General features: G+C 49.7%; 11 protein-coding genes across 11 annotated transcripts; 5 read left to right on the top strand and 6 right to left on the bottom strand.

Moving 5' to 3' along the window:
- Positions 1-49: 49 nt before the first annotated feature.
- Positions 50-1,439, bottom strand: P174DRAFT_515128 (alpha/beta hydrolase; the record flags this gene model as incomplete). Its single annotated transcript, XM_024832136.1, has 2 exons — positions 909-1,439; positions 50-870 (listed from the first exon to the last, which is right to left on the bottom strand). The coding sequence occupies exons 1-2, from the start codon at positions 1,174-1,176 to the stop codon at positions 50-52; spliced, it is 1,089 nt and encodes a 362-aa protein (XP_024679818.1). The 5' UTR covers positions 1,177-1,439.
- A 716-nt stretch (positions 1,440-2,155) lies between these two features.
- On the top strand, positions 2,156-4,472 carry P174DRAFT_395168 (uncharacterized protein; the record flags this gene model as incomplete). Its single annotated transcript, XM_024823669.1, has 3 exons — positions 2,156-2,268; positions 2,333-3,602; positions 3,647-4,472. The coding sequence occupies exons 1-3, from the start codon at positions 2,166-2,168 to the stop codon at positions 4,470-4,472; spliced, it is 2,199 nt and encodes a 732-aa protein (XP_024679817.1). The 5' UTR covers positions 2,156-2,165.
- A 721-nt stretch (positions 4,473-5,193) lies between these two features.
- On the top strand, positions 5,194-5,575 carry P174DRAFT_454055 (uncharacterized protein; the record flags this gene model as incomplete). The annotated part of the gene is made up of 2 exons (XM_024829202.1): positions 5,194-5,356; positions 5,409-5,575. Exons 1-2 carry the CDS (start codon positions 5,218-5,220, stop codon positions 5,573-5,575), a joined length of 306 nt encoding a protein of 101 aa, XP_024679816.1. The 5' UTR covers positions 5,194-5,217.
- Positions 5,576-7,712: 2,137 nt separating this feature from the next.
- Positions 7,713-9,430, top strand: P174DRAFT_454054 (F-box protein). Its single transcript, XM_024829201.1, has one exon. The coding sequence runs from the start codon at positions 7,718-7,720 to the stop codon at positions 9,110-9,112; it is 1,395 nt and encodes a 464-aa protein (XP_024679815.1). The 5' UTR covers positions 7,713-7,717; the 3' UTR covers positions 9,113-9,430.
- Positions 9,431-11,595: 2,165 nt separating this feature from the next.
- On the bottom strand, positions 11,596-13,856 carry P174DRAFT_412466 (putative efflux pump antibiotic resistance protein). The gene is made up of 3 exons (XM_024824305.1): positions 12,752-13,856; positions 12,108-12,572; positions 11,596-12,052 (listed from the first exon to the last, which is right to left on the bottom strand). Exons 1-3 carry the CDS (start codon positions 13,560-13,562, stop codon positions 11,712-11,714), a joined length of 1,617 nt encoding a protein of 538 aa, XP_024679814.1. The 5' UTR covers positions 13,563-13,856; the 3' UTR covers positions 11,596-11,711.
- A 1,153-nt stretch (positions 13,857-15,009) lies between these two features.
- P174DRAFT_412463 (TauD/TfdA dioxygenase family protein) lies at positions 15,010-16,458 on the top strand. The gene is made up of 4 exons (XM_024824304.1): positions 15,010-15,249; positions 15,310-15,642; positions 15,707-16,081; positions 16,138-16,458. The coding sequence occupies exons 1-4, from the start codon at positions 15,057-15,059 to the stop codon at positions 16,326-16,328; spliced, it is 1,092 nt and encodes a 363-aa protein (XP_024679813.1). The 5' UTR covers positions 15,010-15,056; the 3' UTR covers positions 16,329-16,458.
- Positions 16,459-16,635: 177 nt separating this feature from the next.
- P174DRAFT_463347 (class II fructose-bisphosphate aldolase) lies at positions 16,636-17,654 on the bottom strand (the record flags this gene model as incomplete). Its single annotated transcript, XM_024830254.1, has 3 exons — positions 16,636-16,906; positions 16,975-17,484; positions 17,557-17,654. The coding sequence occupies 3 exons, from the start codon at positions 17,652-17,654 to the stop codon at positions 16,636-16,638; spliced, it is 879 nt and encodes a 292-aa protein (XP_024679812.1).
- Positions 17,655-18,133: 479 nt separating this feature from the next.
- On the bottom strand, positions 18,134-19,368 carry P174DRAFT_463346 (Ldh family oxidoreductase; the record flags this gene model as incomplete). Its single annotated transcript, XM_024830253.1, has 3 exons — positions 18,134-19,075; positions 19,151-19,279; positions 19,357-19,368. The coding sequence occupies 3 exons, from the start codon at positions 19,366-19,368 to the stop codon at positions 18,134-18,136; spliced, it is 1,083 nt and encodes a 360-aa protein (XP_024679811.1).
- Positions 19,369-19,933: 565 nt separating this feature from the next.
- On the top strand, positions 19,934-21,323 carry P174DRAFT_444932 (glutathione synthetase ATP-binding domain-like protein). Its single transcript, XM_024828211.1, has 4 exons — positions 19,934-20,148; positions 20,221-20,485; positions 20,508-21,054; positions 21,131-21,323. The coding sequence occupies exons 1-4, from the start codon at positions 19,971-19,973 to the stop codon at positions 21,287-21,289; spliced, it is 1,149 nt and encodes a 382-aa protein (XP_024679810.1). The 5' UTR covers positions 19,934-19,970; the 3' UTR covers positions 21,290-21,323.
- Positions 21,324-21,620: 297 nt separating this feature from the next.
- P174DRAFT_463344 (Dabb family protein) lies at positions 21,621-22,123 on the bottom strand (the record flags this gene model as incomplete). Its single annotated transcript, XM_024830252.1, has 3 exons — positions 21,621-21,738; positions 21,813-22,041; positions 22,105-22,123. The coding sequence occupies 3 exons, from the start codon at positions 22,121-22,123 to the stop codon at positions 21,621-21,623; spliced, it is 366 nt and encodes a 121-aa protein (XP_024679809.1).
- Positions 22,124-22,811: 688 nt separating this feature from the next.
- Positions 22,812-23,896, bottom strand: P174DRAFT_444931 (RraA family protein). The gene is made up of 4 exons (XM_024828210.1): positions 23,700-23,896; positions 23,442-23,612; positions 23,225-23,378; positions 22,812-23,168 (listed from the first exon to the last, which is right to left on the bottom strand). Exons 1-4 carry the CDS (start codon positions 23,754-23,756, stop codon positions 22,927-22,929), a joined length of 624 nt encoding a protein of 207 aa, XP_024679808.1. The 5' UTR covers positions 23,757-23,896; the 3' UTR covers positions 22,812-22,926.
- Between the last annotated feature and the right edge of the window lie 435 nt (positions 23,897-24,331).

Raw genomic sequence — 24,331 nt, 5'->3', positions numbered from 1 at the left:
TCTTTTCATGACCTATATTCACGAGTAAAAAGAGCTTCTAGGATAGAACTCAAGTAGAATCAACAGTCTTAACCCATCGCTTGATATCATCCACAACAGCCACGTCTACACTTCCTCCAATATCATACTCGGCCGGAGTACACTTCCCCTCCCCCGGTACAAACAAATGATTTAGCTTCTCATACAGGCGAAAGTGTACATTCTGGCGATCCTGGAACTTTGCATAAAACGCTGCGTAGTCCTCGTTGACGATAACCTGGTAATCCCGTGCACCCTGCAGCACCAAGACAGGACACTCGGATCGCTGCAGGGATTGAATGGCATTGATGTCACGATATTCAAGCCAATATGCAGGACCAAGACCAAACGGTAGTTGGCTGGCTGGCGTTGATCGGGTCAGAGTCGCACCATCTGCAAGCTCTGCTTGCTTTTCCAGCATCTCGATCGTATTATCTATCATACTTGGCTCATCGGCTGACCGTTGCTCACCACAGTCACACTCGTCGAGACTCTTGAGATACCGAAGTTGTCGAATAGCACACCGGTATAGCGGCTGCGCCGGACACGCCATAAGAACACAGCCTGCTATCGCGGGCTCAGCGGCCGCAAGGCGAGCGGCGATCAACCCACCCAAACTATGGCCCAGGAGGAATATCCTATCATGGTGGATATAAGGGTGTTCACCGACCTTACGTATGGCATGTCTGACATGATAGAAGTATTCACCTGTGAGCGTGACTATCGTGTGGCGCGTGAGGAGTTTCCCAGCAATCGTGCATGTAAACTTGTCGAACCGACAAGACGCAATACCGCGATTGGCAAGACCAAGCGCCATGTCCTTGAATGGTTTTAGGGCGCCAATGGTGGAGTCTTTGTCCATGGGCCGGAGCCGCCGATGAATATGATACAGGGGTATTTCTGGCCAGTTTTAATGGAGGGCGGGACGGTTAGTTCTGCCGCCACTCTGTACAGGCCCTTGCCGAGCGTGAGAGGGATACAAGTGACATCCTCGGTTGCATATGGCGGTGGCTGCCAGGAGGCACCCATGCCAGCTGCCTGCAACGTGAGGACACGCAGACCGATGATCTTGCCGGAAGGTGTCATCTGAAGTGATAAGGCAAGGGACACACGGCCGAACCGGAGGGATACTTTGGCAGTAAGGACGAACCAGCCCATCGTGACGGTGGGGTGACCAGTTTGTCGAAGAGGCCCGCAGTTGGTGAGAATCGCCCTCCATTGGCTCTCTAGAAACGATTCAGAGAAGAACCATCGCAACGGAGCGACGCATTGCTGTCGCAGATTCCTCCACTCGTGCCGTTCGAGGTAACCAACTATCTGGGATGCATGCTGTTCGGCATGGACGAGTGTGGCTCTTCTTCGTTGTTCTCCCTGTCTGAAGTAGCCGACGGACTGACGCAAACTTAGGTACAGACTGTAGAGCCACATGTTATGGGCAAAGCATGATGTTCTCGAAGCTGGGGATTCCAGACCGGGGAGACCGGAGAGACCGGCGATTTAGGGGCTGATCTCTGTCAACCCCGCGTGCAGGATAAATTGCCATGTCACACTAGGGCTATTTCCAACCAGTCAACGATGACAACTAGGATTGGGGTTCCGGGGTAGTTCAGGCTGCAGGGTTTAAGATATAGACAGAGAAATATGACGTGACAGACCTGATTATCTGAGGTACAGCAGGAGTAAGGCGTGTCAAGAAAACTAAGAGACATGTTCGGCTGCAAGAAGAGTATCTATACTTATGGCTTATCTCTGAGCCAGCATTACAACTGTGCGGGTAAAATAAATTTGATATACATCACAACAGCATAGATTCACTACTTTCTCGGGTCATCTACCTGGCGATAGGACCCTTGTTTTTTATGCTCCTTTTATTTACGACTCCGACTAGGAATCAGGCAGACAGCGTTGCCTCAGGCAACTGTGGATACTAAAGATCTCCACCAACAGGCTAGCCTGACTTTCCCGATCGGGAATTCGTCCAAGGGCCATCGCGAACCGAAAACAAAAGGAACTAAGATGCTTGGCAATGAACCGCACTAGGCAGCACCTCGCTTGGCCGCTTGGTGCCTGGACCCTCCGGCGCCTCAAAACTCCACCACCCCTTTCTGTCACATCCGCCTGGATTATTGTTGGGCAACAGTGACGAAATGGCGAGCGGAACCCGGCCATATTCACACATGAATCTCAACAATGTGTCAATGAACAGTGTGCTCACCAAAGTACACATCGAGAACCAAGAGCTGGAAATCGGTAGGTTACTGTCAGCGGACGCGCCAGATCACTGGATGAGCCTCATGCTAAGATCCACTTCCAGTCGATCGCCTCATTGAGCCGCAGACCATAGCACACTTCTTAGAATTTGCGCTGGGCGCTCCCCTCCCCAATAGCAAGGAATGTGACCTTGTGCGTATGACCCCGGACGAGATCCCGTTGACGCAGACGAGTCCTGATCCGGATGCCGATCAAACCGTCATCATTGACCGGGTCATGAATCGCATCGGGTCCATGCAGGATGGGGACCGGTTGTGCTGTGTCGGGAAGAATATCCATTCCCTGAAGAACAGATTGTGGGAGGGGATTGTCCCGTTGTGTGAGCAGCGATGGAAGGAAAAGGGCCTGGACAAGACAGACAACTTTGACGTGGCGTGTCAGCATCTGTCGGCCGTTTGTGCAACCTTTGAATATCTGAATCAGCCCAAAGTGATGGCGAACATGCGCGACACGTTCAACCTGATCTGGGAGCATTGGAGGGAGCTAGAAGTTATGCTGAATCGACAGCGTGCAGAGACGCAGCAGCCATCTGTCAGTGTGACAAGCCTGTGGACGGCATACATGACGGCCCATTTTGAGGTCATGACGGAGCGGGCACATCGCTGGGTGACCGTCAAAGCCAGCGCCCTTCGCGCTCCACTGCTCACTACGCTACGTTTACATCGTCCCGTGGATCTGGACACGTTAGACAGAATTCAGTGGCGGACAACCGACGCGCTGCACAAGCTGGCCGAGATCAACTGCATTGCCGACTACGGCATTCTTATTCCAATGGACGGATACAAGGGCTACACTGCACCAGCCGTCCCGTCGAATATCCCTCCTGCTCTTCGTTCAACAGTCTGGTCGGTGCGTGGAGAAGCATGCTCGCGGAGGCTCAAGCAGGTCACACGCACAGCAAGATACCAGAGCATAATGCAGGCGCGCGCGAGGGGTGAGACTCACCACCTTGCGGATCCCGTGTCACTGCACCAGGCGTGCCTCGACCAGGTCAATGGTCAGCATCAGTTGCGGCGTGAAGTGCGCGGCAACCCGGTTGAGCCGGTACCCCGGGAGCCATGGATTACGAGGCTGTTGTATTGGATTCAGAGCCCGAACGATCGACGTCAGAGTTTCGGGCTGGCCATCTACAGGTTGACCTATAAGCAGAGCGACGCTGAATGGAACGCGTGCAAACAGAAAATAGAGCAACACATTGCGGACTGGGGTCGCGGACAGACCGGATCGAGTGCGATCAAGCCGCATTTGAAGCTGCACTGGAAGGATGGGAAGGATCTAGGAATTCCAGAAGGGGACGTCGAGGGGGCAAGAAAGTGAGTTCTCTGTGAGATTGATTTCTCGAATTCTAACGTTACAGACACTTCCATGATCTCGGCCCCTCGCCACTCGACGCTCCGGACCAGGTCAATGATCGAGTATTCCTCGTAGTCGACGAGCCCAGTGTCGCTTCATATACGACCTCAAGCTACTCCTCCGCCCTGATCATCACACGCGAAGGAGACTTTGCAGGTTTCGTGCTAGCCGTTGACGCCGAGTGGATTCCAGCCGAGGGTCCAGATCGTCCAGACGAATCCCCGGGGTACCACGGACAGATGCGAATCCTGGGCAGCCTAGTCTGGGGAGATTTGTTCGCCATGCATGCATCACAATCCGCCTTACTAGAAGATCTGTGGCCTCTTGCACTTGATCATCCGAACACAGTCTACGTTGGTCCCGTCGTTCCAGACGAGATCAGGGACTGGCGACTCCAGAACGGCTTGCGCAATATGTGTCTGCGAGCAGTAGCCGACTACGCACACCAGAAGATCAACCGCACGCCGTTTCCCGTTGCTCCCGTGCAGACGATTCCAACCCGCGCTGCCCAGTCAGGAACAGGGGATGCAGGCCCCTCCACCTCGCCAAGTAATGCTCCTCCTGAGACTGCGCAGGGTCAAGAAGACAATCCGCTGCGGTCGTACTTGATGCGCGCGTTCCATCGACATTTGCAAAGGAATAATCACCACCGAGCAGCGGCGGTCGTCGGAGAGATGCTGGCTACTCCTCCAAATCGGACTGTCGATATGGAACGGGTGCGACAACGCATGGAGCAGGGTGAGGCTAATCCCGAGCCGCCTATGAGTCGAGAGGAGGAAGATGAGTTGGAGAGACAGGGATTTGAGAGGACGTTTTGTCCGCAACAATAGTCGATTGCTGGTCTAAAGTTTTTCTCCGTGTGTGTTCGCATCAGGTGGAATGTTACGTGAATAGCTGTTCAGCGACCATACCTATCTTTGTTTATTGTCACCCTATATAAATATTGACTTCTACTAGAGTATTGAGAGTGGTATAGTCGCTAATAATGGAAAATTCAGGGTATATTGCCGGTGCGCTTGAACCAAAGGTGTACTCCCTAGATTGAAGGGACTCTGGGCACACTCCATAAGCAACACCTGATATAAAACCTTGTCCCCTGGGAAGATCCATGAATGTGGCACACTGACCCAGTTATTGTTCAAAATTAAAAGTCCACTATTAGAAGTTCTGTAGGTAGAAAACAGAATTAGCAGCCCATCATCAGACTGAAGTTAAAGAGGGATCTGGGGCTCTGTTGGTCAGATGTGACAAGATTGTTCTCTGAGCAATATCCAGGAAGAACTCGGGGTTCGATTCAAGTATACTGGAGTACGAATCTCAGCAAGAGATCGCCATTAAACTCGATCGCTGTGGTGGCTACGTTAATACTATAATTAGAATTTTACCAGTTCATGTTTGCGCTTTCGATTTGGGTAAGCCATTCCCAGCCATGTCTTCGTGAGAGTCAATACTCCTTGGCCCCCATTCTCTTCACTCCATGTCAGGTTTCCAGATATCGGCTGCCTATGTAACAACCTTACTACCGCAGCGGGATTATCGCCACCTTCACCCCGATGACCGTGAAGTAGGAATAAAATGACACCATTAGTCTCCGTCGTCTACAAAGTATCTGACGCAGGCATAGCCGGGACAAAGAAGCATGTAAATACAGGATCGCCGAACCGGGGTCTTGACGACTATGCTGAATATGCATTCATTGTCCGTGAACGTGTTGGTACATAATACCTTTACTTAAAAGACCGAAACCATACTAATAGCATTGTTAGACAGGAATTCCAATGCGGTAATGACGTACGTGGACATCAAATCAGAAGGCCTGCGCGAGATCCTGCGTGCGGTGCTGCAGGATGTCAAAGCTATTAGCCTGATGGAGGACAAGCCATCGGTTTCATTTCCTCCCAGAGCTCGACAGATGTGCGGAGAACATGGATAATAGTTCGGACAATAGGTCGGCACAAGTGCAGCATCTCTGTTTGCTCATCGGCCACCTCAAGCAAGCATATGCAGCTATCTCGCAGCGTCTCTCGTCAATCTTGCAGCACGGCCATATTACCTATGACCTTCTTCCGAAAGCTAGAATATTATCAAGGAATTCTTTTCTTGACTTCAAATCGGGGTATCCAGTTTGATGACGCAATTCTCAGTCGGATCCATTTGATCATTGGTATGAGAATTTAACGAGAGAGTTTCGCAGAGATCTCTGGTCAACTTTCCTGTCCAAGGCTGGATTAACTCACTGTTACTCATGGGTAATACCCTGTAAAATTATTACCAGAGTCTGTTGAGCCGAGAGTCTCGCCAGGCTCTTGATTGAAAAGTGGCTGCACGGACTCTTCGGATCTTGTAGCGGTCAAGGTTCGGTTCAGTCTTTTATCAGTGCTGGTATCTACTTCAAAATAACCGCAACTAAATGTTCGGAGATAAATTGAACATATTCAATGAAAGCTTGCAAGTACTGAATAAAACACGATGCTTCCATTCACATCAACTCTTATCCAATATCCTTCTTCTGCTCTGCGAGGGGCCTTTCAATCCTATCGCTGCATGACTATCTTGTGCGTATAATAATGAAGAGCCAATTCACAGGGTTGCTGCCTAAATTAAATTAAGCGTAGGGGCTTCATCGGGCGTTGCAACCACCAGAGACTCCTGCCAACCACAAGGACTTGCAACCTCAGATTTTGATCATTTTAAGGCGGTGCTTCAGAGGGCCCAGCCCGCTTTCTCTCTGAGCCTATCAAGGGCACCCTGCGCTAACAAAACCAGCAGGGTCAACTAGAGCACGTATCTATAGAAAGACTAAGTACGCTTTATATGGAGGTGTCTCTGGAATGGCCTGAAAAGGTGATACCAACATTAACAGATACTCCCTATAGGCACAGTCTCAGATGAAAATCAGCCTTTTACTGGTGCCAAAACTGAAACCAAGACAAAGAAGGCACTTGGCATGTTGCGCCCTTTCCCATTGCCCCTTTCTGTTCCTTAAACTAGCAAGATTGAGTGTATGGAGAACAGGGAAAGTCAAAGCACAGATTCCCGATGCGACATCTTCGCTATTTGAAGGGTAGTGTTGCAGAGAAATACTAGTAGCAAAACATTGAGGTAAGAAGTGTTAAAATCAGAGCAACATTACCTCCTGAGGACGCTTTATATTATTGGGGGGATATGGAGCGCTCGTTCCGGCGAATTTGTTCTTCGTAAACCATACAATAGCAGCTGCATAACTGGACCCACCCTTACGGCTGTAGGGTGTCTACAGTACTAATGTCTCTCAGACGACTCAGCCAACATTAACATTTTGACTTTAGTGTGTCTTTTTCCTTTATTCTTGACGGCCTTTTCACCGAACTTCCCGGTTGTTAGCGACACTTGGACAACGTACTGTGTTGCAGCCGTAGCTTGATTTATCTGATGGCCTTGCTTGCTAAACCGGATGATCTCGAGTTATCTTTCCCTTGAGCTCCCACCAATTCCACTGCGCCTGGTATTATTGACTTAAGCCAGATTGCAGTAACTACCTAGTTAACTACGATCCTGGTTTCCCAAGGACATTAGCTACCTATACCCATAGAGTACTCCTGTGCTCTATGTCAGGCTCGAGCGCAGATGGACTTCTTTTAATGGTATCATCTATCGTCCAATAGTCATGAAACCATTCTCTTTTCTCAGGGTGATATACGAACCCTCTTTCTCTTGGTTCATGCATGCTCCTAAGCGGGTGAACAGGTTAGTATACTATTGTCTTTTTAAGGCTGCTATATTGGATACTGAACCTTTACTAGAAATTAGGCTTTCAGACATGACATCAGAAGGGGTTCTCCAGATTGCGTGGTTATTACTGTTCCAGTCAGCACATAAAGGTCATGAATTCGTAGAGGTAGTGACACTAAGTCCACACACCCAGAAATAGTAAAAAGGGAAAAAATAAATAATATAGCCTGTTTGCACGTGCAGGCTGCTATTTTCCCATGACCAAGAAGAAAAAAAAAGCGATGATCGCGGCGGCTAGCGGACGCATAAATCTCCCTCTGCGCTAATCCGACGTTGTCTGATAATCAGCACAACTGAACCTGAAATGGACACTCTTCCCGTGGAGATCCTCCTCACCATCGGTAGATATGTCTCCGACGTACAGGACAAGCTACAACTGCTGCAAGTCTGCCGACGTTGGCGCGCCCTGCTCCTCGAGGTCGCATACAACCACCTCGATATCGTGGGGTCTCGTATCCGGCCCCTTACGGAAGTCGTACTGGCCAACCCGCTGATAGGATCCGCCATCCGAGGGTTATCAGTCCAGTGGTGGGATGCGTACATCGAGTCCCACCCGCAAAGGCAAAGTGATGACCCCCTGCCGCAAAGGGCGGAGGAGCTGGTAGTGCAAATCAGCAAGTCGCCAGACGAGCGGAAAGACTGGACTGAGAATCTCCGTGGTGGAAACCAGGAAGCTTGGCTTGCCCTTCTTCTTGCATCAGTGCCAAATCTTACTGCGTTGTCAGGGCAATACGTTGAAGACGCGCCAAGAGTGACGCGGGTTGTTTCGCGGGCTGCGCGCAAGGAACCACCATTTGACACTAGGCCGGCCCTGCAGCGGTTGGTGACGCTTTATATCCACGCTGAGAATCTGAAAGAAGCCTATCCGCACTGGCAGTTCCTACCATTTTTCCATCTACCGTCTATCAGGGATGTGAACTTGGGCGCAGTGAATGAAGCCAGAGAAGGGCAGAGACTGGACCACGCGGCTGTGGGTTCCGCGTCCGGCACTGCACCTGTGGAATCACTGTCCCTGGAATATTCCTGCAATGGAAGAAAAGGAATGGCGGAGTTTATCACCTCATGCGCCAATCTCAAGCAATTTAAATACCAGCATGACCGCCAGGAGATCTGGGGAGAGTCATACATCGAATTTCAGCCCCGGAGGTTCTACAGGGCGCTCTTGACGCAGAAGCACAGCCTAGAGGTGCTCCATCTGAGCGACCGTGGGGAGAACGAGACTGATACGGATTATTTGAGCGATGACGACGAGGAGAATGACGGACCGCAAGCGCAAGACCGGTGGTTTGGATCTCTGGCGGCATTCAGCAGGCTACAGGATCTTCGGATCCGCGTCCAGAACCTTCTCAACTACCATGACCGCGATAGAGATGAATCCGTCGTGCTCAAGGACGTTCTACCTTCGAGTTTGAGATCGCTACATATGGCGGAATGCCGGGTGACGCACTGTGCAGTGCTCGTGCCAAATATACAAGGTGTTCTTGCCCATTACAAGGAGCAGTTCCCTAGCCTAGAACAAGTGTCTATCTCCTCTGCGGTAGCTGAAATTATACCGGAATTCCATGACATGAGCGGCTATCAAAGTCAGGCTCGGATCCCGGAGTCATTCAGAGAAATATTCGTGAAAGTCGGGGAGATGTGTGACCGCGTCGGTGTAGAATTTGAATTGACGCTGGATGGGTCTTATCGGATAGTTTGAGCTTCTCAGAGCCTCCGTGCTGTGGATCTCTCGCTGGCGGTCTCTTTACGCCGCGGATTGAAACATAAATGATGCTTCTGCAAAAGCCAGCACAGCTCTGAGAGTGCTGTAGGTGATCCAGGTGGAATTGGCAGTGTTCAGCCCAATCAATCCCCGTACAGAACGGCCCCGATTCCGCCGTCCATAAGTTTCATTGGATCCTGTCTTTACAATGTCTTGCACAGTATATACAGTCATGCAGCCCAGTTTCAAATGCCTTCCTCACGACCAGGGCGCTTTCGATGGTTCAGGGAAGAAAAGAACAAGATAATAGCACCTGTAGTAAACGAAATATGCGACAGTGACCAGTCCAGTCCACATCTATATAGAAAGGCAGACTAAGTATCAGGTAGGATCTAGCACCTTTAACCTTTCCCTCCGTCGTGTATATCTGCCATATTTTTGTCCTTCAACGGTGCAATTCCGCAGAGCCAGCTTCTGGAGGCTTTGTGATGAGCCCCATGCTGAGACAAAAAGTATACTGATGCATGTAGAGACTCATTTCGCAATGTGTCTTGCAGTTTCTTAGTATAGCACTAAGGGATGAGGATATGAACACACCTGATGTAGTAGCTTTTGGGCATAGGCTTGTGAGTACCCGAGGTATACAAGCATCAAAGTTCTCCAAATTATGTGTATATCCACTTCTTCAATGCAGATCTCCCGTACGCCTGATTCTCGAAGACTTGCCTGAAAGTGTGGTTGTAGTAAAGGACTTTCCGCCCTGAGAATCATGCTATGAACCCTAAGCTTTACATTAGCCATAATAAGAGTGGTATCCACCCCTTGTTCTTCTCCCAGAGTAGTCTGCGCTTATTCTGGATTAGATGTCTGAATAATCCAGGTGGTGGCATAGTGATATCTTTTTCTTTTTCTGTTTGAGAAGACTTTACACGCGCGATGGAGGATTTGATGCTGGAAATGCTTTATAATAATGAATAGAACCTAAATATCCGCTACTCTAAACTGACCAAGAGCATATTTAACAAAGGATTGTGCCCCTGTGGAATGAGATATTGTACTGAACCCTAAGTACATGAATTTTTGAGCAGCTGTATCCTAGCAGCATATCTAGGTAATGGCGGCCCTGAAAAGCCCTGCTCAACAGGGGGTGATTAAAGATTTCATTGACTAGTGTGCAAAGGCCCCGTGAGTGTAGAATTCGGACCACATGGCCACCACAAGCCCTTAGGTGAGGCTTAGGTTCACTGTAAGGAACGAGGTTCATACTCACTAGATCTATAAGCATATCTCAAGTTGTCACATACCACTCAAGTGATCAGTTCTGGATCATTTGGCACATAAGGCCTATGGCAAGATGGTAGTATATTCAATAGGGTCTACTAGATGCTACCTAAGAGACAGTAGACAACTGAAGGTAAGAGTCGAACAGGGAGCCCCTATGACTGCAACTGTATCTCTCTCATAAGTATGTATGTATGTAGATAGAATGCCACACTTGTATCTTGATTTAAAGTTCTAACCAAGTGTAAGGGGTGATGTCAAAATCCGTGGTACCTTCGGAATTCAGTGCCCGTTACTAATTTGTATGTTGTGTAGAATTCCATGAGATTTGAATTCCTTCCTACTCACTAGCTATGTGACTGATACTATGGATGCATCGAATGTGAAGCTGTCCAATCAGCACATCATAGATCATGTGATCTCGAAATGCGAGTTTAATGATTAACTGCTGCTGACTTGCTGTATGTAGGCCTCCTCTTCTATGTTAACTGCATGCGTCACTGCTTCACGGACATTGCTGACCGCCCTTTAGTACTATTTGGACATAGAGCTACTAAATCAAGAAAGGGTAATAGCTTGTAAGAATGATTTTATTAGCTTAGTTAAGTATTTTTAGAAGATCCTTTGTGATATCTCATTTCATCACTGGCGCTGGAAATCATCTCGAATCGCCTGGGCCCTTAGAAGCGCTGTAAGGAGCGGTCCTAGCAAACAGTTGGTGTAGCTGAATCCTTTAAAACGGTCTCCGTGGAACTTATCAAGGATATTGAGAGACTTGCCGAAGAGGAATTTGGCAAAGTCTTTATCACAATCTAGGCCAACTTATACGTGCGAAGGAGGGTCGGATTCTCAAGAACTCAGTAGTAAATACATGCTATCCGAACTTGTGAGATCGCTGGGTGGCAGCAGTTCGAGGATACCCTCGCAGAATCTATCTGTCATACAGAGGTAGCGTCTCCCCAGCGCCTGCAACTTGATAACTTGGTTGTACCTTGATTCGTATTCAACTGAGGAAGAATAGGGCGGCTATTGAATTATATGACCGCTTGCCCGATTGGGAAGTGATTTGATTTCTCCGTGCCGCCTCTTGGCGATAATATTTCGGCAAATATTCGTCATTTGATCAGCCAGATCCCGGCCTCTAATGGAAGGGATAAATAGGAGCTGGATAGTCATTCGTTTAGAAGAATTAGACCTTCATTGATTTTCGATTGGCCATAGAAATTGCTAGCGATTCGTAAATCGATACAGTATTACTATTTCCAACAGCGGCCCAGCCGTCCTTGGCCATGGTTTCAGTCACCATACTCTTTAATCATGCCCCATCTCTGCCCGTTGGAACCTCGGCAGGTTCCTCCAAATCATGGCTAGCTCTTCCTGTCTGTGTACGACGCTCAGTCATCTTATCTTTGCCTCCAATTGGGTAGTTCTTGACCAGAAGCGATGACGAAAAGCATAGCGCGATCAGAGGCACAAATGATATGAAAACAGCGTGGAGTCCTTCCATGTAGACTGAGAGAATCAAACGCATCTCATCACGGGAGAACTCTGAATCTGGTAAGTTTTGAACACTGGAAGTCAGTCGAGCGATTACTTCCGGTGAGAATTTGTCTCCAAGTCCGAGTTGGAGGACATTGCTCAAGATAGCTCCGGATACTTGGTTGTGTCAGATGTGGAAGCCATCAGAGAAGTCAAGGGAAGTGTAACATACCGGTAATACCGACCGCTCCTCCCATAGCTCGAATAAAATTTCGAAGGCCTGTCATCACCGCACGGTCTTCATTGGCCGAGTTTGTCATCAAGGCGACCAAGACGGGCTGAAAGCAAAAGCCGACCCCTAAGCCTTCAAGCATACCCACGGCAATGAAGACCCAGACCGGCGTGTTCGCTCCATAGAACGCTTTGCCGCTGGTAGCAACTGTCCAAATGGACGTTCCGCCGACGACGATAGGCCAGTACCGGCCGGTCCAGGAGAGGAGGAAACCACTGAGTCCGGAGAAGATTCCATGAGCGATCACCATGGGGAGGATAAGGGATCCGGCCTCGGTAGGACTCCAGCCTCGAACATTTTGAAAGTACATAGGCAGGTAGAAAAGATTGCTCCAGTAGACCCAGCCGATGGCAAGATTTTGGGCCAGCAAAATGTTGGCTGAGTAGCCGTTATTGAAAAGGCGCACTGTGAAGTATACAGCGTAAGCAACAGATTAGCGCTTACATGTGCTTGGGGCAACGTACTAGGTACGATGGGCAAGCGCACAACGCGCCATTCGAGAAACACAAACGCTATCCAGAGCGCGCAAGCCGCCGATAACATGGCTATGACAATAGGAGAGCTCCACGGAAGCGCCGAACCACCCTGCGAGACGGGTACCTGTAGGTAAATCCGGTCAGCATGTTGGTCAACATGGACTACGCCAAGGAGACATACTAATACCAACACTACAGCCAGCACACTCACGATAACCCCGAGCCAGTCCACCATCTTCAGCTTGGTCCACATGTTCCCGCTCATGCGCGATGTCGGCAAGACGAAATAAAGGATTCCCACAGCCAGCGCCGCCATTGGACTGATGAACCAAACCGCCCATCGCCACGAAGCCTGTTTCGTCAACACACCACCAATCACCGGACCCAAGCCATTTCCCAGCGCCACGAAGATCCCGATGATACCAAAGTAGTTGCCTCGTTGGGATAATGTCGTGATATCTGAGATGGTCACCTGAACCAAAGCATTGATCGCTCCGGCGCCCAACCCACTTACCGCCCGAGTCACATACAGTTCGAACGGCGTTCTCGCAAATCCCGATAGCAGATTCCCGAGTCCCATCACAGTGAGTGTTGTGATGAGGCAGGTCTTCCGGCCAAAGATGTCTGAGAGCCGGCCATTGATGAGTTGGACGCTGGTGCTGGAGATGAGGAAACTCGCTCCGACCCAAGAGATGGAGGAGCCGGTGTGCAGGTCTTGCGCAATGGAGGGCAGAGCCGTGGAAATGGCGGTTTGGTCGAGAAAGGACGTAAACTGCACAAACGCTAGAGCTGTAAAGACGATAACAAGCTGGCGGGTCGGAAGGACATGGGTTTGGGCGTCCGTCGTGGATGATCCTAGGAGGGGAGTCTCCTCGTTGTCAGGGCGATCCTCGTTGTGGTCTTGGATAGAGGCCGTCATGGTGGTTAGATTTCGCTGCAGAATTATTCAGCACGCCAAATGACGGGGCAACGGGAAGACGAGAAACCGCAGTCCTTGGGCAAGTTTCCAGCTCTCGAGATTCGAGATACCATGGCGGCCTGTCACATACGTTTTGGTGTTAGGGTTTGCATTAGGATCTATCTGAGTGCAGCGATGTGGAGTTCAGTGGATAAGCGGTAGAAAGGAGTAGTACGGACGATTGAGCTAAAATGGCAAAAGGCAAGAGACACAGTCCTATCCATGTGCTCTCTGTGCAGAATACTATTGGTAAAGACAGTGACCGCAAACGAATTGGAAGTATTTGAGTTCCGTAGAAGTTATCACTTAGAAAGCTGAGCGAAGGAACACAGTGGAATCATGAGATCATGATCGTTCCGTCTATAGGGGGTGCCGGCAATGTCAATCGCCTTACGAGGTAGTATATTTCCAACAGGGGAGGCCAGATGGAGAAGGAGTGCCCGTAACGTCGAAGTGTTCGCAGCTAGCCTCCATCCATAGCCCGGGGTCGTGAACAGTACATAGGAGCCACTGCACGATTCCGTTTCCGTGATATTGGTATTTAAGGCGGATGTCCGCTTCGACGGTCGAAAGCTACACTGAGCATAACTCGAAAATTCTCCAGCAAGCTGTGAGAACGTAGAGCATTACCGTCTTCCATGATGCCTTAGACCCTTGGACATCCGCTAAGTGCCATAGCTGCCAATTCTTAAGCGAGAGCCAATGAGGGTTCGGACGAGACCGAGGACGGGTCTTCCGCTTGGAAAATGCGGTAGTAACCGTAGTATGCATGCCGCCAAGAGGATGACTGACAAATCCGCCTTGCATGTCATAGTTATCGATAAAGGGAAATGGGGCATTAACAGTCTTCTTGTCTAGGTGGTCCGGATTGTACTCGCAGCTCCACATAAGGGTTGCATAAGATGCTCACAACCATGTTATCCAGGGAAATACTAATCTCTACACGTCATGTAACAAATTTCCAAAGGATCTGCAATGCCGCCTCCTTAATGAATAATTTGTAATCGGTGGTGCCATCAATGGCTATGTATCTAGAATGTAACAAACATAGCTGGAATGTTGATGTACAATGTAACGACTACCGCCGGAAGCAGGAATATTGTTGCAGTGACGTCCTCTACTGCGCAACGGCTACGGTTCTAGATCTAGTCCTGGCTTCAGTCTATGAGCATCATGTGTTCCATCGGCATTATATACACATAATGCTCATTTGGCGAATCTGCAGATGTAAGAAATACATAAGTGGCATGATTTTGATGTCAAGGAGATCGAAGTCACCTTCACAAATCCACGACGGCTCGGGATATTGCAATTAGCGTTTCTTCCCGCCTGGCCTAGCCTAAGGACAAAAGCGGATAAGCTTATCTCTAATCTCTTGACATCTCCCTTGCTTTTCTTGACATGCCACCCGGAACGATCACCGCCCAGGATGAGGCCCCCTTGCAGGCCATTGGAATGCCCCCTGGCCAGAAGGGTGCCTCGGCTAAGTTACTCATCAAGGAACCCCTCAGACGGAGAGGTCTTTTGGATGAGTACGAGTCCTTTGATGTAACTCCCACCATTGGGACGGAGTTCCCTGAGGCCAACGTGGTGGAGTGGATGAAAGCCCCCAACTCTGATGAGCTCCTCCGAGACTTGGCGGTCACCGGTAAGTGCACAACTAGGCGATTATCTCTCAAAGGCTTGTAGCTGAACCCCCCTTAACCAGTCTCTCGTCGAGGAGTTGTCTTCTTTCGCGCCCAAACAGACCTTACCGATGAACTGGAGAAAGAGTTGGCCCACCGCTTAGGCCTTCTCGCTGGCAAACCGCCATCCTCAACGCTCCACATCCATCCCCTTTCCAACTTCAACGGGGATTGGGACCGCCATCTCAACATCATCACTACCGACAAAGCCGCGGCACCTGCGGAAGATCTCTTCAAGAACCAGGCGGAGAGGCCCTTGGGTGCTCGAGGCAGTTGGCACACAGATATTGGCTATGAACCCAACCCCAGCGACTACACGATCCTAAAGCTGGTCAAGCTGCCCAAAACGGGCGGAGGTATGTGTCTCCTATCCACACCTCCCGAGCATAGTGTTCGTCGTTGATGGCGTCTTTTTCACAGACACAATGTGGGCTTCCTCCTGCGAGATCTACGACAAAATTTCTCCTCCCTTCCGGAAGTTTCTTGAAGGCCTCACGGCGACCTTCGCCCAGTCCAGATACCCCAAGACCGCTGCTGAGAAGGGGTTTGAGCTCTACACCGAGCCCCGTGGATCCCCGAACAACGTTGGCGATGCTCTCAGCACTGTCCACCCCGTTGTTCGCACCAATCCAGTCACTGGATGGAAGAGTCTCTACGGGGTAGGTAACCATATCGTCCGAATAAACGAGGTAACACCCGAGGAGAGCAAGCGGCTGCATGATTGGTTCTTGCAGTTGATTGTGGAGAACCATGATTGCCAGTTGCGGCATCGATGGGAAAATCCGTATGATATTGGTAAGTGTTCTATCCCCTTTGGAATTTGTCTGCCCAGCTTCTGACTATCTTTGCAGCGATATGGGATAACCGATCTGTCTTCCACTCTGCTATCATGGACTTTGCTGGCATGGGCGCTCGGACCGGTCACCGTGCAGTCGGCATTGGTGAGAGGCCTTACTTTGATCCAAACAGCAAGACTCGCCGCGAGGCTCTTGCTGAAGAAGCGAGGCAATTTAGAAGCTCGCCTTTGTTCTACAATGAATAGCGAGCAGTAGGCTTTATCCAGCATGGCTTGCGTATTGCTGGCAGCTTTTAAATAAAATACATGGGGGGTAAAGGTTTGGCCACACACCCCATTTTTCCCACGCAAACTTGAGTTCACTGAATTGCACAATCAATATTTAGTTTTGCTTTAGGGTCTAGCCGTGCTAAAGCTATCTTCTTTACTCATATCAAGCTTTCTGGGTCTTCTTTAATGAAAAGTACTTTCAAGTCTAACTAGTATATAAAACCACTAGCTACTTATGCATCAGCACGTGAAACATTCCTGTAAAAAGGTGATACCTCATAAGCTAGTATCGCCCAGCCGAGCCCAGCACATCCATCATTCTCTCTATTGATCTTGCGTAAACTTCTACCGCCCGGACCATAAGCACCGTCAATTCTAACGCGCCGGCATTCTCAGCTACAAAACTGGTGTAAGCATCTCGGACAGTTCGGTTAAGGTTAATTTTCCGCACTCCGCAAGCAATGGCCTTTCGAAACAGTTCGGCCGACACGGGATGTGTTCCGTGAAGTGCTAGGGGTGTAGTGCCTGACACTAGCTTGCCAATGGCTGCAAGCCTAGAAAAGGCCGGAAAGGGGGTTAGTCAAGACCGGAAAGAGACGACAAGAGGTGCAGTTGCGCATACCGTTCCAGATCCCAGCATTCCTCCGCTCCACCAGCAGGGTAGCCACCATGAATGTTTCCAAATGATGGCGCCAGGAAGTGGACGCCTGTTCGACGAACAAACTGCTCGGCCTTTTCTGGTTGGGTCATGATGGCCTCCATGTCTACTGTAGGAAGACCATCCTCGCCACCTTCGATCCGGCCCATCTCCGCCTCGATGGTGATATTGAGTGCGCGGGCGCGGTCCACCACGTTTTTGCAGTGACATATATTGGCCTCTTCATCGAGCGTCGAAGCATCCACCATTATAGAATCGAATGGAAGAGTAAGTGCGAGGTTGATATCTTCTGGCTTAATGCAGTGGTCCAAGTGCACTGCAACCGGCACGCTGGCCCTGTGTGCAGCCGCAACAACGTAACGGACGAACTCCGGTCCCTGGAAATGCAAAGTCCAGGGAAATAACTGAATGATGGCTGCCGAGCGTTTCCGCTCGGCTCCTCGAATCACGGCCATGACACCGTCATTATTGTAGCTTGGGCAATGTTAGCAGATTTTCTTCGATGAACGAGCGCTCATGGAGCCATTTGCTGAAGGTTACACATGCCAGTTATAGGCTCCCACGGCGTAATCATTCTCATTGGCATGATTAAGAATTCTCCAGCTCAGATTGCTTGCCGGAAATGGAATGCGATCATTAGCCATGATGGAAAGGGAAGTCACTAGGAATAAGCAAGGGATATCAATTGCGGATCACTGCTATTTTTTGGGAATGCAAACATTATCACCCACAGTGCAGCGTTGCTGATCAATATAAAGCAGTTTACCACATCTATTAGGATGACAGTATCTATCCGCTCGGCATTGGCCAATGTGTGCTCGATGTTAGATGAAGACGTCATGACTGTCGGCTTCTGTCCATCATTTCATACCCGCAAGCGAACACAACAGCTGCACCGCCAAAAAAGCCAAGCTAATTTAACATATTTCATCTATTTAGTTATCCTACGTGTACATCCGTTGAGATGAGCATTACCATATAGCCCGCGGTATACCATACTAATAGTGCCAAGTGCATTCCTGCTATTTACCTCACTGTACCAAATTTACAAAAGCCCTTATCGCTGGAAATATGCCGCATTTGCAAGATCCTCCTAACACGCGCGGGAAGAGCGTTGAGCGGCTTAGGACAGAGAAAGGGGAGTCTCCGAAAGAGGGATTTCAGAAACACCAAACTGCTCAGCAGCTTCACTAAACATCTTCCTCTCCGCCTCGGCATAGGGAATGCCTTCCTTCCGGCGCTGGATTCCCATTCGATGTTCTGGCTCTCCAGGGAAAAGCACCTCATTAAACCCCGGGGCAGGCGGAACATGATGAACACGTTGGACCAAAGTGTCCATCCGGGCTTTGAATTCAGCGGTGGTGATGAAAATATCGGGCTTAATCGCAATAAAACAGTGACCGACATTTTGGGGTCTAGGATCCTTATATTGATCTCCAATTTCACCTCCAAATGCGGCGCCCGTTAAGACGCCAGACATGATGTCCATCAAGATGGCGAGCCCTGATCCCTTTGGTCCTCCAATTGGAGCCATGCTTCCATTCAACGCCACATTTGCGTCTGTAGTAGGCTTGCCATCGGGGCCAAAAGCCCAGCCTTCAGGGATGGGCTCCCCACGACGGGCGGCACGGCGGATCTTGCCCTTCGCAACGACAGAAGGGGCCATATCCAAGATATAGGGGACCTCGGTACTAGAAGGAGCACCAGCCGCAAAAGGAGAGATACCAAGAAGATTCTCCTTGCCACCAAAGGGCGGCATCTGTTTAGCTGAGTTGGTAAATACTAAAGAGATCATGTCCTTCTCCAGCGCCTGAATCACATATGTAGCGGCCATGCCAAAGTGATTAGAATGGTTTACTGCGACCATACCGATTCCGTAAGTCTCTGCTCGTTTAATGGCTTCTGTCATGGCCTTGGTAGCGACAACGAAGCCGAAGCCGTTGTCCCCATCCATGTGAGCCACTGTGGGTGTTTTTTCGGTTAGCTTGAATTCAGGCTTTGCCTTGACACGGCCATTCCGGACGCGGTCCAGGTACTGGGGTAGCCGCGCTAGGCCATGCGTGTCCTACACGTAGCGTTACAAGGTTGCTGTAAGCGAACCACTGGGTTCGCTGATAATATGCAACTGGGTAAAACTTACGACACCGCGGACATCTGCCATAACCAAGCAATCCGCCATGATCTTGGAATCTTCCGTGGAAAGACCAGCCTTTACTAGTAAATCCGTGGCAAACCGGGCTGCCGCCGAGGGGTCAGCGTAGTAGCGAACCTACAGCGAAAAACTCAGGATTATTACAACACAGCGCTTGAGCCGACACCTTTTAGCCCATTGACCGGGACACTCACAGAAGAGGCCATAGTAAGGAGTCACTATGCGTCAAGAAGCTTCGAAGAGAAAAGTTGGAAAGCTCTGCTACATCCAAGCCAATATTGTTGTTAGGGCAAAGCACTAGCCACCACCTATGTATAAGTACGTCTTACAACTCCGTGGCAATTGACATACGTAGGCCTGATGTCATATGTGGGATGATATATGAAGTTGGGAACCACGAGTTCAGCAATGAACCGAAGCCAGATCGTAAGTCTGTCGGCGGCAAACCCTGAGTTTCTGGATATTGCGGACTGGCCCGCCATAGGGGCCCAATAGCCCATTGTGCGCTCATTGCGTTTGTGTGGTAGACGCATATACACGGAATGCACAAGGAATAAGGTATTGTTCTTGCAGTTATCTATCTATCTAGCATTCTAGCCTATCACCCCCAAAACCTATGTGCAATCAGCATGTTGAAGCGATCTGATTGGCCCAACTGCAATTCCGAAAAGTGTCGCACTTATCCGCAAGCGGTCACTCCAGTTGACCTTGATTATTCTGCCCGTACCCCTCATACTTCCTCTACTACTTCTTGACTTTCCCGCGACCCTTTGCCAATTGCCACAGAACAACCTTGCTAGACTGATTCATGGCTGTCAAGATTGCAGTGCCCACTTCCATCTTGCTACGCCTCGCGCGTAAGCAAATTTCGCCCCAAGTTGCCCCGAGACGCCTGTATAGTAGTAGAGCCCCGATAGTGGCCGTCTTGTTCCAGGATATTGATCCTCCAGTCATCAACGGTGTCCGCAAACCTCGCAAACCAGGCGGTGGGTATCTTTACTCGTTCTCTCTGGTTAACCGCTGAACTTTGGAACGTTTGGCTGAATTCAACCCTACAGGATATCAGGACTCCGGGGCGGACATTGCCTACACTCTCCAGTCCAAGGGCATCAAGATCATCACCCCTGAGCCGTCACCACAAGTGTTTAAACATGAGGGCTGGTGCTTTTCTGATACAGAAGATGGCGTTGTCATGGCCGTCCGAAACGGCGCTACGCATTTATGGGCCAATACTATCCTCTTTGGTTCACACCCTCTACAAACGTCCCAGAAGCTGACGCCGCATGCGTCGGAGATCTTCGTCGTGGGACAGCCCCTGCGCTCGTAGAGAACTGCGACGATAAAGCGTTTCTAAACGGGAAGCTGCGCGAGCTCGGGGCTATACTTTGCCATGTTTTTGGTTATTGTCAAAATCCAATAATCTGGATGAATTTGTCCATTCCATAGACAGGTTCCCTGTTGTAGGGAAACCAGTCCGGGGGCGTGGAAGCCACGGCGTCAAACTATGTCACGGTCCAGCGCAGTTGAAGCAACACGTCGAAACCCTTCTAGAGGAGTCGCCTCTCGTGATGGTGGAGGAGTATCTGGCCGGAGAGGAGGCCACAATTACCGTCATGCCTCCATCGCCTGAGCGCCGAGAATACTGGAGTATGCCGCCCGTAACAAGGTTTAACCACGCCGAGGGCATCGCTCCGTACAGTGGCGTAACTGCGGTAACCGCCAACTCCAGGGCCGTGACAGAAAAGGAGATGGAGGATCCAGCCTACGGAACTATTATGGAGGAAAGTAAGAAGGTAGCTCAGCTTATCAGGGCCACGGCGCCTATCCGCGTTGATGTGCGGCGCTTCTCGGAGGGCTCGAAATTCGCCCTTTTCGATATTAATATGAAGCCGGTAAGATATCTCCCTTCCCTGGGAATCCTTGTGCACTCCTCGGCAGTGGTGTCTAACCTGTTGACTTTAAACACAGAACATGACTGGGCCCGGTCGTCCAGGCCGGGAAGATCAAGCTAGCCTGACGGCTATAGCTGCTGCTGCAATGGGTTGGGACTACGGAACACTCCTGCAGAAGATCCTAGAGGGCGCTCAACCCCTGAGCGTCTTCCGCGAATATCGCAGTCCGTTTTGATCACATTTGGCTTTCTAGCTGGCGGTGCTTACGGTGTTATGCAATGATTCTAGCATTTAGCTACTTTTAACTTAAGATTCTGAAATTAGTGTGCACATTTGTCTAACTGAAGCCGATCCCAACAAAACCGGTCTCTAATGTCTTAGCCGTTGTCCACAGCCTTCCTGATCAGGAATAAATGGTACGAAGAGGAAAGAAACAGTTTTGCACCTCAGAGACAATAAGGTACCATGGGAGGCCCAACGCGGAAAAATAACAATCGAATCGGGTGCTATTCGTTCTTCAAATACTGTCTTGTCCTGTTCTTGGACCTTGTGGCCATCAAATCGATTCACTCACTGGCACCAGGAACAGGCAGGAAATGCCACATGTATTCGTCCTCAGGCGCAACCTCAAAGTCAAAACGTACCAAGTCCTCCTTGTATGGGAACATATATGTGCTGGTCACCCTAATAGTTGCGAGTGATGATGAGCCTCGTTGTTTCACGCTCATAAAAGGTAAGGATTCAAGGAGGCCCCATACCAATGATGCTCTTTGCTAGCCTGATACTTCTGCAGATCGTCCATGCTTTCGTGGAAACTGAGGAGGGCAATCTCAAACCCTTTGCTTCTCTCAATCGGTTCCGTTACAGATGGACCGCCAACAACCAACCGGTGACCCTTCACACAGTCCAAGTTTTTTAGTCTCTTGAGCTCTCGGACGAACGTATCTTTGTGTTCTTGCGTCACTTCGGGACGAAACTTGAACATGACTACCGTCGGTGTGTTAGCTCTAGGAAATTCAGACGGGAAAGTAAAACCTGCTCTTGACTCACCCATGTGGACGATCGTCATTATAAGAAACGATTGAAAGTACTTCAATATCCTACGAATGGTATTACCTGTTTTGAAAAATGAAGAGGGGCGTAGAAAACCCCACGGACAAGTTGGCAAGACGTGTCGAAGTAGGTAGACGAACTCAACGACGCATCACCAGGTATAGTACAGTTATAGCCATACTACCTCCCAGGTATTGTCTCTCTAGGAAATAATAACACTAAGCATATAGTAAGCTAATACCCGTAGGCTGCTCCGCACCCCCATCAGACCAGTGAGGTGGCATAATCCGGCAATGTTTCGGGTCGGCACCGCTCGACCACTTGGTACGACCAAGCAGCCGTTTTCAGCGGTAGTGGAAGTTTTGGAATAGAAGCTCATATGACGTCTTAAACTGAATTAGGCGGCCGGTCCATAGCACAATGCTACGTCAAAACCACCACCACTATATGGTATGTTCGTCTTCCAGATCGGAAGTGACCAATCACGCACTTTGCGTTTTACAATATAGTATCGTTGTGGCAAGAGAAGAGGTCTATGAGAAGTAACTGCCGGAAAAGAATATCTAATTTGTAAGGCACTGAAATATAGTAGATATACCAGCATTTATACATAGCCCCATAACCGATGCACTGAAACCCTAGCTTCATAAGGAGGGTCAGGTTCCCGCAAAGGACGGTAATTACTGACTAGCAGCGGCAAGATGCTCACGACTACAAGATGACAGGCATATCAGAACTGACAGGATGTACGGCGTTCCAGATAAAGGGTTTCATGAAACATAAAGTGCAGGGTAGCAACAACTTTTGATATCATGGATATTAACGACCACGGAACTCTCTAAACGCTGTCTCCACGGAGCGGCCTCCCTTGATAGCTTCTGCGCACTTTGCATCTGCTTCAGCAATAGCTGGAATAGCTTCCAAGACCTGCTCAGCAAGCCCCTGAGGTAGACACACGACGCCGTTCAGATCCGCAATGATATAGTCGCCGGGTTCAATCCACACATCCTGAACGTCCGAATTGAGCCGAACAGGCACGTTGACTTCCGACGGGCGGCATACTGCCCCCCAGCGGTAGTGCCTACAGATTTCGCAAAGAGGGGAAAGTTCAGAGAACGGTGCTCGTCGAGATCACGAATACGGCCATCGATTACAACACCGGCTGCGTTGAGAGCCTGAGCTCGAAGCGTCATGAGACCGCCATAGACAGCATTTATGTGCGGGAGGGGTTGAGAAATGAAGGCCACTGCGCCAGCTGGTATTTTGTCAATCTGTCCGCTGGTTAGCAAAGCGTCGAAATTATTGTCTTTGTTGATTTGGTCCAGGTCACATACATAGTTTCCTTGAACCTTGGGTGCGGCCTCGTCCGACTTGCGAACAAATTTGACAGTGAACGCCTGCCCGACGATTTTGGTCTGTCCAGCCTGAAACTCGGGTGAATACATAGTCAGTCCTTCGAGGAATCCTCCGTTAGGGTATTTGAGCTTCGAAAGACCGTCGGCAACCTGGTCACGTACTGGTTAGCCACCCTGCTAATGGTCATATCGCTTTCAAGTTCCTCGACAGGAATGAAGGGCTCATATAATACTTACATCGCAGGTACTCCATCGTTGTAGACTTGCGATAATATTTTTCGCGGGTGTGGACATCATTAATTCTGGTAGTGTTGGGGAGACATGCCTCCGCAGCGTATTCGGTTTGTCCTGGCAGTATATAAGTGGTATTGGTGCTTTCTTGGCTGCTACCCTCACGAGCCTCCTTCGATATCGTAGGGATCATCCGATTTGCGGGACCCATTGACATCATGGTGTAATGGCTGCAGTGAAATCACGATCCGAATGCGGGTCGACAATTGGCGGCCGGAGTCCAAACCGACGGCGGTCTTGGCCCATGTTGTGGCCATTTCCGGACATCCTAGCTAGATCTTCCGGGGAAGGGAATGGAGACGAGTCCATAGAACGCACACACCAAAGATCCGTTGGATAGACAATATTTTCTCGGTTGGTGGTTAGCTACACACTGGACTCCCTCCCATACATGTCTCACATGACGAGTCTTTCCAGGACAGCGTACTAGCTGTCAATCAGTACTTAATATCAAACGCCTTTAGTAACCCCATCCCGGTGACTCGGCATTGAAACCAAGCTTGCAAACACTCCTGGGTACGCATGCACCGATGTGACCATCTCTGGAGTTTCTCATCCGTGAAGCTAGGCGAATACAA

This window comes from Aspergillus novofumigatus (assembly GCF_002847465.1).
Source record: "Aspergillus novofumigatus IBT 16806 chromosome Unknown P174scaffold_7, whole genome shotgun sequence".
NCBI classification, from domain to species: Eukaryota; Fungi; Ascomycota; class Eurotiomycetes; order Eurotiales; family Aspergillaceae; genus Aspergillus; species Aspergillus novofumigatus.
This window is presented reverse-complemented; position numbering and strand designations above follow the sequence as displayed.

Bases quoted from the DNA above. Each gene is read 5' to 3' on its own strand.
- P174DRAFT_454054 (XM_024829201.1), top strand. From the start codon at position 7,718: ATGGACACTCTTCCCGTGGAGATCCTCCTCACCATCGGTAGATATGTC.
- P174DRAFT_412466 (XM_024824305.1), bottom strand. From the start codon at position 13,562: ATGACGGCCTCTATCCAAGACCACAACGAGGATCGCCCTGACAACGAG. The intron at 12,573-12,751 runs GTGGTTCGGCGC...TATACTTCACAG, and splicing joins ACAGGTACCCGTCTCGCAGG to TGCGCCTTTTCAATAACGGC. The intron at 12,053-12,107 runs GTATGTTACACT...GACACAACCAAG, and splicing joins AGGAGCGGTCGGTATTACCG to TATCCGGAGCTATCTTGAGC.
- P174DRAFT_412463 (XM_024824304.1), top strand. From the start codon at position 15,057: ATGCCCCCTGGCCAGAAGGGTGCCTCGGCTAAGTTACTCATCAAGGAA. The intron at 15,250-15,309 runs GTAAGTGCACAA...CCCCTTAACCAG, and splicing joins CCGAGACTTGGCGGTCACCG to TCTCTCGTCGAGGAGTTGTC. The intron at 16,082-16,137 runs GTAAGTGTTCTA...CTATCTTTGCAG, and splicing joins GGAAAATCCGTATGATATTG to CGATATGGGATAACCGATCT.
- P174DRAFT_444932 (XM_024828211.1), top strand. From the start codon at position 19,971: ATGGCTGTCAAGATTGCAGTGCCCACTTCCATCTTGCTACGCCTCGCG. The intron at 20,149-20,220 runs GTGGGTATCTTT...TCAACCCTACAG, and splicing joins CAAACCTCGCAAACCAGGCG to GATATCAGGACTCCGGGGCG. The intron at 21,055-21,130 runs GTAAGATATCTC...CTTTAAACACAG, and splicing joins TCGATATTAATATGAAGCCG to AACATGACTGGGCCCGGTCG.
- P174DRAFT_444931 (XM_024828210.1), bottom strand. From the start codon at position 23,756: ATGTCCACACCCGCGAAAAATATTATCGCAAGTCTACAACGATGGAGT. The intron at 23,613-23,699 runs GTAAGTATTATA...GTACGTGACCAG, and splicing joins AACGATGGAGTACCTGCGAT to GTTGCCGACGGTCTTTCGAA. The intron at 23,169-23,224 runs GTTCTCTGAACT...GCTGGGGGGCAG, and splicing joins TCGTGATCTCGACGAGCACC to TATGCCGCCCGTCGGAAGTC.